Source organism: Heloderma suspectum, chromosome 2 (assembly GCF_057233095.1).
Source record: "Heloderma suspectum isolate Gila_16-S chromosome 2, 16-S_ref, whole genome shotgun sequence".
Lineage (NCBI taxonomy): Eukaryota > Metazoa > Chordata > Lepidosauria > Squamata > Helodermatidae > Heloderma > Heloderma suspectum.
Genome location: NC_139459.1, coordinates 156,405,986 through 156,420,237, shown reverse-complemented (window position 1 = coordinate 156,420,237; position 14,252 = coordinate 156,405,986). Strand labels below are relative to the sequence as shown.

General features: G+C 43.9%; 1 protein-coding gene across 1 annotated transcript in view; it reads right to left on the bottom strand.

Annotated features, from left to right (window-relative positions):
* The window catches only part of ADGRL3 (adhesion G protein-coupled receptor L3), a 713,779-nt gene that overhangs the window by 276,286 nt on the left and 423,241 nt on the right, over positions 1 to 14,252 (bottom strand). The window contains exon 14 of the mRNA XM_084829694.1: positions 13,869 to 14,045. Within this exon, the coding sequence (XP_084685820.1) occupies positions 13,869 to 14,045 (177 nt within the window). The remainder of the gene's footprint in view (positions 1 to 13,868; positions 14,046 to 14,252) is intronic.

Here is a 14,252-nt window from a genome sequence, read left to right as displayed (position 1 = left end):
GCTAGCCATCCATAGTGGGTAGGGATATATGAACCCCCTACTGTCCAGTCCAGGGGGAGGGTTGTGGAGGGGCAATTCAGGCCACTCAGGGCCCTGTGGAATACTCCAGAGACCAGCCGCATCCGCCAAAGTTGGCGGAGTGGCTCGCTGGCTCCCTATAAGACGCAATATGCTAATGGCAGCTGCCATTAGCCTATCATGGGAAAAATACAGTTGTAAATGGCGTTTTGTACACCATTTGTGGCTGTAAAGTACTGACTTTGACCTAAATTGCAGCTGTTTACAGCTGTATTTAGGTCAAAGGAAGTGCTCTACGGCTGCAAATGGTGTATGTACGATATGCCATTTACGGCTGTTTTTTTCCTGTGATAAGCTAATGGCAGCCACCATTAGCATATCATGTCTTATAGGGAGCTGGAGAGCCACCCTGCATGAACTCCTCCAAACCCGAAGGTAATTGCGGCCGCTCCGCTGCAGACTCCAGAGGTCAGATTCTTTGGAATCCAGCCTCATTTGAGTCTGCAGTGGAATTCTCCAGCTTCTCTAGTAGTGGATCCTTTATTCTGCCTCCAATACTGAACTCACACATGACATTTGTGCATGCACGCACACACGCACACACACAATCCACAATGTACAATAATAATGCAAAAACATTTTTACTATATATTTTAGTAGAACTCAATCATCTTCCATGTTTTCCTGGAAGCAAAGGACTAGTGTCTCCTCCACGGTAGAGAACTCAAATACAAACACAAACTTCACCTTTTACAACATACAGAACAGATACAGAAAATATAAACAAACATCTCTCTCTCTCTCTCTCTCTCTCTCTCTCTCTCTCTCACACACACACACACACACACACAAACACACACTCAGGAGACACATATTGACTCACTGCCTCATTCAGACACAACAGCTCAACAGGGCACATTCCCCACTACCTTTCCTTCTTCAGGTTACTGTAAGGCACAGAAAGAACTCAAGGGATAAAGAAACCTGGGATGAAATGCTAAGCACATTCAAGAGTCGGACACAACTGAACGACTGAACAACAACAACAACAACAACTATGCCTGTTTGGACAGAAAGAAGTCCTACAACTCCCAGCACTCCCCAGCCAGCATGAGGAATGCTGGGAGCTATAGGACTTCTTTCTGTCTTAAACATGCATAGGATTGTGCCCTTACTTACTGGGGAGCTGGTGTGTTGCTATTTCCCTAATGCAATGGGTGGGAGGGGGAGGGTGTCCATAGAGGGGCAGCTGATTGGGTAGGGCAACACTTCTGCCAGCGAAAAGCACACAAAGACCACCATTTCAAATTCCCTCTGTGTACTCACACACAGCTTTCTGGGAAGGGATGGCAAAGTTGAATGGCCAATGAGAGACCTAGACTGGTTGTCAGTAATACTCTTACAGTGGACCAGTCAAGGTGGAGCGGCTGAGTTGAGCTCAGGGGGAACAAACAGGCTATAGGTAAAAAGAACCCAATCTCTACATGTCTACTCAGAGAAGTACTTCCCTGAGCTAAATGAGGATTACTCCCAGGTACGAGGATATATCCTGTACCTTCTTATCTGGGACTAAGGCCCATGAACTCCTATCATTCCTGCTACCTACTGATTAGGGCTAGATATGCTATTGTTCAATCACAGCTACACTAAACCTGGATTTCCCAATTGTTTCTTATGGGTGGTAATCACTATTCCACAACGGTAGACAAAAAAAGGGAAAAGGGGTGGTTTAAAAATGAACCAGGAAGTCTGTTCTGCAGACAAATCTTCACTTTACACTTATCTCTATGGCCAAATGTTGATCATAGCTGTGACTTCACTCATTGACTAAACACACTGAAAGGTGTCAGCAGGCTAATTTCTCACAGAACAACGGGACAAAATTAATGTCCATTTCTCACAAAATGACTGGAATGTGTTTGAACATTTTGCCTCATATTTCAGGATCTACAAGGGCTAGAGACTTGCTCTTAGTTAGAAGAGGGATAGAAAGGGAAAGAAAAATACTCCGGGGGAATGAATGGCTATGAAGGTGGTGCCGGCGTGAGAGATTTGGATTCTGGGACCATGGGCTATACTTCCTGGAAGTTGGACGGTTGGCAAGGGATGGGTTGCACCTCACAAAGGCTGGAAAGAATGTGCTTGGCCACAGCATGAAGAACTTCATCAGGAGGGCTTTAAACTGAATCCTACGGGAAAGGGAGACGTAAAGTTGGGGGTAACAATGGATGAAGGCTCATGCACCGCAACGGAGAGAACAGCTCTAATAGCGCCCAATAATAATCTTCAGAACCATTTAGGAAGAAAGCCAGACTATGAAGCACATGGTCTTCGATGTCTATATACTAATACTCAGAGTATGGGAAACAAACAGAATTAACTTGAACTCTTAATACAAGAGGGAAATTATGACTTGATAGGCGACTTGGTGGGATGACTCAAAGAGTGCTTATCAATGGGACCTTCTCAAACTGAGGAGAGGTAACGAGTGGGGTACCGCAGGGCGCAGTTCTGGGCCCGGTGCTCTTCAACATTTTTATTAATGACTTGGAGGAGGAAGTGCAGGGAATGCTGATCACATTTGCAGATGACACAAAATTGGGTGGGATAGCTAATACTTTGGAAGACAGAAACAAAATTCAAAGTGATCTGGATAGACTGGAGCATTGGGCAGAAAACAACAGAATGAAATTTAATAGGGATAAATGCCAAGTTCTACACCTAGGAAAAAGAAACCAAATGCACAGTTATGAGATGGGGGATATGTGGCTCAACCACACTACAAGCAAGAAGGATCATGGAATTGTTGTCGATCACAAGCTGAATATGAGCCACCAATGTGATGTGGCTGCAAAAAAGGCCAATGCTATTTGGGGCTGCATTAATAGAAGCATAGCTTCCAAATCCCGGGAAGTACTAGTTCCCCTCTACTCAGCACTGGTTAGGCCTCATCTGGAGTACTGTGTCCAGTTCTGGGCACCACACTTTAAGAAGGATGCAGACAAGCTGGAGAGGGTTCAGAGGAGGGCAACAAAGATGATCAGGGGACTGGAAACAAAGCCCTATGAAGAGAGACTGAAAGAACTGGGCATGTTTAGCCTTGAGAAGAGAAGACTGAGGGGAGATATGATAGCGCTCTTCAAGTACTTGAAAGGTTGTCCCAGAGAGGAAGGCCAGGATCTCTTCTTGATCATCCCAGAGTGCAGGACACGGAATAATGGGCTCAAGTGACAGGAAGCCAGATTCCAGCTGAACATCAGGAAAAACTTCCTGACTGTTAGAGCAATACGACAATGGAACCAATTACCTAAGGAGGTGGTGGGCTCTCCCACACTGGAGGCCTTCAAGACGAGGCTGGACAGACATTTGTCAGGGATGCTCTGACTTGGATTCCTGCATTGAGCAGGGGGTTGGACTCGATGGCCTTGTAGGCCCCTTCCAACCCTACTATTCTATGATTCTATGACTCCAATGACTGGAATACAGCAATTGAAGGATATAACTTGTTCAAAAAGAACAGGAGGAACAGAAAGGGAGGTGGAGTTGCACTATATGTTAAAAATACATATCTCTGCACAGAAATACAGGAGGAGGAGCTTGGGAGCCCCATCGAGAGCATCTGGATCAAAATAAATGGAGCAAAGAATAAAAGGAACATGGTGGTTGGAGTCTACTACTGGCCACCCAATCAAGGAGAAGATGAGGATGAAACTTTTGAAAAGCAAATAGCCAATGTTTCAAGGAAGCATGATGTAGTAGTAATGGGGGACTTCAATTTCCCCGATATTTGTTGGGAGACAAATTCTGCAAAACATGGCCCCTCCAGGAAATTCCTGACTTGTGTGTCAGATAACTTCCTCCTACAGAAAGTAGAAGAAGGAACTAGAAGATTGGCTATCCTTGACTTGATCCTAACCAATAGAGATGACTTAGCGGATAAAGTAGCAGTCACAGGAACTCTGGGGGAAAGCGACTACATTATACTTGAGTTCTTGGTTCTAAGGGAAGCAAAAGCCGAGTGTAGTCAAACGTGTACCCTGGATTTTAGGAAAGCTGATTTTAATAAACTCAGAACAATGATAAGTGAGGTCTCATGGCAAGCAACTCTAATGAGAAAAGGAGTCCAAGATGGGTGGGAGCTTTTAAAAAAGGAAATTCTCAAGACACAATTACAAACAATTCCAACCAGAAGCTGGAAGACAACAGAAGAAGCCAATGTGGCATCACAAAAAGCTTAGAGATGACCTGAAAACAAAAAAGGACAGATATAGGAAGTGGAAGGAAGGACAAGCAACAAAGGAAGAGTACAGGCAGGTAGGACAGAACTGCAGGGAAGGCATCAGGAAGGCTAAAGCTGAGAACGAGCTGAGATTAGCGAGGGATGCTAAAAGCAACAAAAAGGGTTTCTTCAGATACGTGCATAGTAAAAGACAGAGGAAAGAAATGGTGGTTCAGCTGTTAAATAAGGATGGCAAAATGATCACAGATGACAGAGAAAAGGCAGAGGTGTTCACTTCCTACTTTGGCTCAGTCTTCTCCCAAAGGAGGGTCTATGACCCTCTGGCAAAGGCGAAGTACAGGCTGAAGGGGCAGGATTGCAGCTTGAGATCGATAGGCATATGGTCAAGGAACACCTCATTACTTTGAATGAGTTCAAATCTCCAGGGCCAGATGAACTGCATCCTAGAGTAATAAAGGAACTGGCAGAAGAGCTCTCAAAACCACTGTCTGTTATCCTTGAGAAATCCTGGAGGATGGGTGAAGTGTCAGATGACTGGAGGAGGGCTAATGTTGTCCCTATCTTCAAAAAGGGTTAAAAAAGGAGGAACCTGGGAACTACAGACCAGTCAGTCTGACATCAATCCCTGGAAAAATTCTGGAGCAGTTTATAAAGCAATCCATCTGTAAGCACCTTGACAACAATACAGTGATTACTCAAAGCCAACATGGATTTGTCCAGAAGAAATCCTGCCAGACGAATCTGATCTCATTGTTTGGTCAAGTAACCTCCCTTGTGGACTGTGGGAATGCTGTGGACATAATATACCTCAATTTCAGCAAAGCTTTCGACAAAGTGCCGCATGATATCCTGATGAGCAAACTAGCTCAAAATGGGCTAGATGAAACAACGATCCCGTGGATCCACAGTTGGCTACAGAATCGGACTCAAAGAGTGCTTAAAGATGGGATCTTCTCAAACTGGGGAGAGGTAACGAGCGGGGTACCGTAGGGCTCGGTCTTGGGCCCAGTGCTCTTCAACATTTTTCTGAATGACTTGGAGGAGGAGGTGCAGGGAATGCTGATCACATTTGCAGATGACACAAATTTGGGAGGGATAGCTAATACTTTGGAAGACAGAAACAAAATTCAAAGTGATCTTGATAGACTGGAGTGCTGGGCAGAAAACAACAGAATGAAATTTAATAGGGATAAATGCCAAGTTCTGCACCTAGGAAAAAGAAACCAAATGCACAGTTACAAGATGGGGGATACGTGGCTCAACAACACTACAAGCGAGAAGGATCTTGGAATTGTTGTCGATCACAAGCTGAATATGAGTCATCAATGTGATGTGGCTGCAAAAAAGGCCAATGCTATTTGGGGCTGCATTAATAAAACGTCTATTTCTGCTTCATTGACTACGCTAAAGCCTTTGATTGTGTGGATCACAACAAACTGTGGCAAATTCTGAAAGAGATGGGAGTACCAGACCACCTTACCTGTCTCCTGAGAAACCTGTACGAGGATCAAGAAGCAACAGTAAGAACCAGAGATGGAACAACCGATTGGTTCAAAATTGGGAAAGGAGTACGACAAGGCTGCATATTGTCACCCTGCTTATTTAACTTATATGCAGAGTACATCATGAGAAATGCCGGGTTGGATGAATCACAGGTCGGAATTAAGATTGCCGGGAGAATTATCAACAACCTCCGATATGCAGACGATACCACCCTAATGGCAGAAAGCGAAGAGGATCTCAAGAGCCTCTTGTTGAGGGTGAAAGAGGAGAGTGCAAAAGCTGGTTTGAAACTCAACATTAAAAAAACGAAGATCATGTCATCTGGCCCTATCACCTCCTGGCATATAGAAGGGGAAGAAATGGAAGCAGTGACAGATTTTACTTTCTTGGGCTCCAAGATCACCGCAGACGGTGACTGTAGCCATGAAATTAAAAGACGCTTTCTCCTTGGGAGGAAAGCTATGGCCAACCTAGACAGCATAGTAAGAAGCAGAGACATCACCTTGCCGACAAAGGTCCGTCTAATCAAAGCTATGGTTTTCCCAGTAGTAATGTATGGCTGTGAGAGCTGGACTATAAGGAAGGCTGAGCGCCGAAGAATTGATGCTTTCGAACTGTGGTGCTGGAGAAGACTCTTACGAGTCCCCTGGACTGCAAGGAGGTCAAATCAGTCCATCCTAAAGGAAATCAACCCTGAGTGCTCATTGGAAGGACAGATAATGAAGCTGAAGCTCCAATATTTTGGCCACCTAATGCGAAGAGAAAACTCCCTGGAAAAGACCTTGATGCTGGGAAAGACTGAAGGCAAAAGGAGAAGGGGACGGCAGAGGATGAGATGGCTAGATAGCATCACGGATGCAATGAATATGAACTTGAGCACGCTCCGGGAGAGAGCGCAGGACAGGAAGGCCTGGCGTGCTATGGTCCATGGGGTCACGAAGAGTCGGACACGACTGAACGACTGAACAACAAGCTTCCAAATCCTGGGGAGTACTAGTTCCCCTCTACTCAGCACTGGTTAGGCCTCATCTGGAGTACTGTGCCCAGTTCTGGGCACCACATTTTAAGAAAGATGAAGACAAACTGGAGAGGGTTCAAAGGAGGGCAACAAAGATGATCACGAGACTGGAAATAAAACCCTATGAGGAGAGACTGAAAGAACTGGGCATATTCAGCCTTGAGAAGAGAAGACTGAGGGGAGATATGATAGCGCTCTTCAAGTGCATGAAAGGTTGTCACAGAGAAGAAGGCCAGGATCTCTTCTCCATCAGCCAAGAGTGCAGGACACAGAATAATGGGCTCAAGTTACAGGAAGTGGGATTCCAGCTGAACATCAGGAAAAATGTCCTGACTGTCAGAGCAATACGACAATGGAACCAATTACCTAGGGAGGTGGTGGGCTATCCCACACTGGAGGCATTCAAGATGAGGCTGGACAGCCATCTGTCAGGGATGCTTTGACTTAGATTCCTGCATTGAGCAGGGGGTTGGATTCAATGGTTTTATAGGCCCCCTCCAACCCTACTATTCTATGATTCTATGTCAAGGGAGATATTAATGATTACTGTGTATTGATACGTTTCATGATATGTATTTTCCCTGTTGTTGTTGTTGTTGTTATTGTTGTGTTACAAATAAAAAGATCTTTAAAAAATGAGGGGAAAGGCACAGATTGTGTCAAAAACAGTTGAGAAGATATTCAGAAAGATATGTTCTTCCTCACGGCTTGCAAATAAAATTTCATTATAATACTTTATTATCATTTTAATAATGGTGGGCTCTCTCACACTGGAGGCATTCAAGATGAGGCTGGACAGCCATCTCTCTGGGATGCTCTGACTTAGATTCCTGCATTGAGCAGGGGGTGGACTTGATGGCCTTGTAGGCCCCTTCCAACCCTACTATTCTATGATTCTTTTTTATTTGAAAGCTAGGAATCTGGGCTAGCTAGTGGGCCCCCTGAGATGGTGGGCTGGGGGCTTTTTTGTTGTTCAGTCATTCAGTCGTGTCCGACTCTTTGTGACCCCAAGGACCATAGCATGCCAGGCCTTCCTGTCATCCACTCTCTCCCGGAGTGTGCTCAAGTTCATATTCATTGCATCGGTGATGCTATTTAGCCATCTCATCCTCTGCCATCCCCTTCTCCTTTTGCCTTCAATCTTTCCCAGCATCAGGGTCTTTTCCAGTGACTTTTCTCTTCGCATTAGGTGGCCAAAATATTTCAGCTTCAGCTTCAGTATCTGTCCTTCCAATGACCAGTCAGGGTTGATTTCCTTTAGGATTGACTGATTTGACCTCCTTGCAGTCCAGCGGACTCGTAAGAGTCTTCTCCAGCACCACAGTTCGAAAGCATCAATTCTTCGGCGCTCAGCCTTCCTTATTGTCCAGCTCTCACAGCCATACGTTACTACTGGGAAAACCATAGCTTTGATTATGGCACCTTGTCGGCAAGGCAATGTCTCTGCTTCTTAATGCTGTCTAGGTTTGCCATAGCTTTCCTCCCAAGAAGCAAGCATCTTTTAATTTCATGGCTACAGTCACCGTCTGTGGTGATCTTGGAGCCCAAGAAAATAAAATCTGACACTGCTTCCATTTCTTCCCCTTCTATATGCCAGGAAGTGATGGGGCCAGATGCCATGATCTTAGTTTTTTTTAATGTTGAGTTTCAAACTAGCTTTTGCAGTCTCCACTTTCACCCTCAACAAGAGACTCTTTAGATCCTCTTCGCTTTCTGCCATTAGGATGGTATCGTCTGCGTATCTGAGGTTGTTGATAATTCTCCTTGACTTCACTCTCTAGGATGTCCGGCTCAAGTTCAGTGACTGCACTATCATGGCTATCAGGGACATTAAGATCTTTCCTGTATAGTTCTTCTGTGTATTCTTTCCACCTCTTCTTAATCTCATCTGCTTCTGTTAGGTCCCTGCCTTCTTTGTCCTTTATCATGCCCGTCTTTGCACAAAACATTCCCTTGAGATCTCCAATTTTCTTGAAAAGTTTTCTAGCCTTTCCCATTCTATTGTTTTCCTCAATTTCTTTGTATTGTTCATTTAAGAAGGCCTTCTTGTCTCTCCTTGCTATTCTCTGGAAATCTGCATTCAGTTGGATATATCTTCCCCTTCTCCCTTGCTTTTCGCTTCCCTTCTTTCCTCAGCTACTTGTAAAGCCTCATCAGACAGCCACTTTGCTCTCTTGCATTTCTTTTCCTTTGGGATGGATTTAGTTGCTGCCTCCTGAACAATGTTACGGACCTCCGTCCATAGTTCCTCAGGCACTCTGTCTATCAGGTCTAATCCCTGAAATCTATTCCTCACCTCCACTGTATATTCATCAGGGATATGATTTAGGTCATACCTGAATGGTTTAGTGGTTTTCCCTACGTTCTTCAATTTAAGCCGAAATTTTGCAACAAGCAGCTCATGATCTGAGCCACAGTCAGCTCCAGGGCTTGTTTTTACTGACTGTATGGAGCTTCTCCATCTTTGGCTGCAAAGTACATAATCAATCTGATTTCGATATTGACCATCTGGTGATGTACATCCCCCTTAGCCCTGTGGTTAATCCGGCTCCACCAAGACAGAGCCGTGTAAACCTCATTCAAAACCTCCTCCCAGTTTGATGAGGAACTTTTTGAGTACAATTTTCCAACCAGCTGTGAATATTGTAGGCTGTATTTAACCAGTTTATTAACCGAAATATCACAGCACCTTTGTCAAATGCTTTCCTGAAATCAAGAAAAATTTAGTCAATAGCATTCCCACAATCCACTAAACTAGTAACCTGATTAAAAAACTGAAAAGAAATACGATTACTCTTCATTCTTGACAAATGAATGCTGACTTCTACTAATCACTGCATCGTTATCAAGCTGCTTACAAATTGACTCCTTTACAAATTGTTCTCAGGGCTGTCTTAAGGATTTTGGCACCCTAGGCAAGGTACAATTTTGGCACCCACCCATACCAACTCTGTTAGTTCCTTAATAGCATGAAATGGGTTCACATGGAAAAATTATGAATTTCCTGAGATATTGATATATTCTATTTTTAGAGAGCAATCCTATGTCCCCTAGACAGCATTGTCTACGTTTCTGGGCTCTGCGGTTCGAACCAGGACTCCGACCTCAGAGCCCAGAAACTGCGTTCCCCACCCCTCCCACTCCCCGCCATAGCTAGTGCAGTTGTCTCCACACTGGCTACATCTCCATGCTCGGAAATGGAGTGCAGAGATGGGGAAAAGGGGGCAGTCCCAGGGGTGGGGAGGTTATGTAGCTTCCAGTGTGCTGCGCAACCTCCCACCCCCCCTGCTCTGAAGCTCCCCGTCTACACAGGCAAAATTGCCTGTCTAGCCAAAAATGCAGGGTGGCTGGAGCATGGAGGCGAGGATTGCCTCCGTGCTCTGACTGCCCTGCATTGGATAGTTGTCAGCCTCTGAGTTCAGAGGCTGGCAACTATCCAGATAGGATTGTGCCCTTAATTTCTTTCTTTAACAATGCAACATTTATCAGTGTAATTACTGTAAGGTGCTTTAAGCATTTGTTTCTAACACAGTATATGCATCCTTTAAGTCAGTGGTCTTTGACAGGTCCTGATCCAAGATCAACCTCTGATTCCCAACCTGCAACATGGGACCCATTTTTGTATTTTCACTATTTGTTTAGGGGTGGGGAGAGAATCCACACAGCCACACAGAAGTACTCCTTTGGACCCAAATTCTCCTGTTCCACCAGCAACTCCCATTGCAGAGAATCAAGTGACTTTAAGTTCATGAGTGCCAAATAGTGGGGGTGGGAATTCAAACAGCCACAAAAGGTGGTGGTGGTGGTGGTGGTGATGGTAACCTCAGAGCAACAATACAGAAAATCAGTCTTTGGACACTGGGAGATGATGATGATAATAATAATGATAATATCCTCAGAGCCACACAAAAAAGCATACAAAATCCATCTCTTTCACTGAGCATCTTCACAGCCACCCCTCTCCACAACTCCCCAGAAGTAACAGTGAGAAGCTCTACAAAAACAGAGCTTATGCATCCATACTTACAAGTAAGAAGGCCTGGAGAACTCAGGAGTAAGCATGTCCAGCATGTCCTGAGCATCCAAAAAAAAAATAAAAAAAAATTCATCCTTTTGCTTGAGCATCCCCACAGCCACTCCTTTCCAAAAATCTCCAAAAATAACAGTGAGAAGCAGCACAGTACAGCAATCCAGTTTCTGCTTCTCTACTCACAAATAAGAAGGACTAGATTACTGAGGACTAATTGCCCAAGCAACAAACAGAGATCAAATACCATCCCAAACCCCAAAAGGAGATGAATTAAAATATATACAGTAAAATAGGAATGTAACATACCTACCCCCTGGCTGCTGCATTAGCTTTACTGCCAGCTTTGGGGTGGGTGGGGCTGGGCAAGATGCCCTTTTGCCCTCCACCACTGCCCTGGGCACTTTGCTGCCCTTCATTTCATTTCATTTCATTTCATTTCATTTCAATACTGCCCAAATAGCTGAAGCTCTCTGGAGTTTACAGAGATTAAAAACCAGTAAAATACCTTATACATAGTGTAAAAACGATTCATATACAAACAGACAGCCCACACAGAGACTCACATATATCTAAAACAATTTTAAACAATCAACAATAAAAAATCCAAGACCTGATTATTATATTATCATAAACCTCATTATATGCTGCCAAATGCCTAAGAGCAGAGAAAGGCCTGAACCTGTTGCTGAAAAGATAACAATGTTGGCGCCAGATGGGCCTCGTCAGGGAGATCGTTCTATCATGGGGGGGGGGGCACTACCGAGAAGGCCTTCCGAGCTCCCTCAGAAGAGGCACTTGGAGGAAAGGCCTTAGATGATGAATATAGTGTATGGGTGGGTTCATGCCCTTCTCTTTCTCTGTCCCCGCACCCCCATCTTCATCAGTCAGTTCATCACTCATTCCACCACACAGTAGCAGGAAGAGAACAAATGGGTCCCTTTCTTTAAAAAAAAACATTTTACAGAAATTGTCAGAGCAAAGCTCCAGTGCATTGAACAACCTATGTACAAAGGGGTTGCTGGGGGGGGGGGTTGGGGGGGAAGTCTTCCCTCCCAAGTCTTCTGCCCCCTTACTAGCAGCAGGAGCAGGTGTTGGTGGCTGTGGTTCCAGGGGCCCCCAAACAACCCCCAGGCAAGCTGCAATACTGGCAGGGCAAGGCTTGGCACACAGTAAAGGCACACAGCTGCATTGGCCAATCCAGGCTGCAGCTCTGCACCATTTTAAATCAGAATATTTTCTGTAGTATGAAAATGGTCTCAAATTGAACAAATCAGACACTGCTTTGGGGATGCACGACCAATACGGCCCCGGGGGGGGGGGGAGGCAGGCCTCTAACTGCTCCAATGCCCTCATTGACTGTGCACCCCTCAAAGTTAGGGAGCTGCTAGGTTGGTAACAGGTGCAGCTACATGGGATAATATTGCACTGCTTCTGAGGGAGCTGCACTGGTTGCCTATTTGCTTCCAGATCCAATTCAAAGTGCTGGTTTTGAAATAGCTTGGAAACCAAATACCTGAAGGAGCATCTCTCCCTATACCAGCCTGCTTGAATCTTAAGACCTGCTGGGGATGCTCTCCTCAAAATACCTTCCACACATTATGTGTTAACACTGGAGAGAGTGCCTCTGAAGAAGAAGTGAAGAGGGAAAAAGCACCATGAATGATGGTGGAGAAGGGAAAGAAAAGCACGAGAAAACAAAATTTATTGTGCTCAATGCGTTTCAGAATGTTTCCTTCCTCAGGAGCTATACATCAAACCAAACATTTGCATTAAAAATACTGCCTTACAGATAAGCAGTTGCTATATTACAAAATTTCATTAAAAGTTTTTGTATACAAATGCTAAAATTCTGCCACTCCAATCTACTCAAGAAAAGAACAATTCCCATTTACATATAGTATAAAATACTCCCACACATTACCTTCAAACTCAGGAGATAAAGTAAGCGGTAGCTTTCTAATGTGTGTGTGTGTGTGTGTGTATATATATATATATGAAAGAATATTAGAATATATATATATATTAGAAATCATATGATATAATGACTTTTCATTTGTTTGTTAAAAAGCCATGCAGCCATTAGAAAACTACTGCTTACTTTATCTCCTGAGTTGGAAGGTAATACGTGGAAGTATATACATATAACCTTCAGTATCAGAGGCAATATGCCTCTCAATACCAGTTGCTAGGGAACATGCATAGGAGGGCGTTAATGTGCCCATGTGGGCTTCCCATCGGTATCTGGTTAACCACTGTGAGAATAGAATGCTGGACTAGATGGGCTTTTGGTCTGATCTAGCAGGGCTTTTATGAATATTCTCACCTTTACCTTTCTGTAAGATCAAGAATTCCGTTACAAGGTACCTGCTATTTGAATCTCATTGGCCAACTCATCTGTATTGGTTAGGATCAAGTCAAGGACAATAGATTCTTTTATTCTTTTCTGCACCTTCTGAAAGATGAAGTTGTCAGTGAGGCACGGCAAGAATTTGTTGAAATGCCATACTTAGCCAAGTTTGTTCCCTAGCAAATATAAGAGTACCTGAAGTCCCACATGGCCACTAACTCTTGCTTCTCTGAAACATCTGTAATTTGTTTCAGGAAAGCATAATCCACTTTGGTGAAGCAGTTTGTAGTAGTCTCTGATCACAGTGTTGGTTTTATTTATTTCTCCATTTATTTTACCCAGATACTCTTGAATTTCTACCATGTTAGCTCTCTTGAAGCTTGAATTTCTGTGCAAGTGTACACATTTTTGATATATAATGATACTCTTCCCCTCTTTCTGATGCATCTCTTCTTTCTGAACCAGTTCTATCCTTCAATTGCTACATTCCATTCATGGGAGTCATTCTATCAATCACCAATGTAGCATGGAGGAATGTGCCTGCAGAACAAAGTGCTCTAGATGATTCAAGTAACTATAGTATTGAGAACTATAACAGTTATCTTCTAGTTAGAATTACCTTCATTTTATAACCTCACAAATGTCGTTTCTCTTTGCAATAACCAAACCAGAGAGATCTATTCATTATTCCCTATGCACCTGCCATTCTTACCTTCACTTCCACATGGGCCATCAGCACAGCAAAGTTGGTTAAGTGATTACAGGAACATGTTGTGTGTGTCTTGTTTGTTGTCAGGAGACGACATCCTTGAGTTGACCAATACCCTGTCATTGTGCGTTTAGAATAGCTCCAGAATGAACAGTTAGGGTTGAAATTTTCCTCTGACTGCTACAAGGAAGAAATAAATACATGCAGTGGAAATGCTGAAACATTAAACATTCTCTTCCCCCAGCCACAATCAGAAGAGGTTGATATATTACAAATTCTACCTGTGCATACCACACAAAAATCATTACCTTTCTCACTTTAGTAAACAGTGTTCTTAAGCTTTGTTACTGATTGATGTTGGCCATAGACTACACTGAGCTCTTCAGA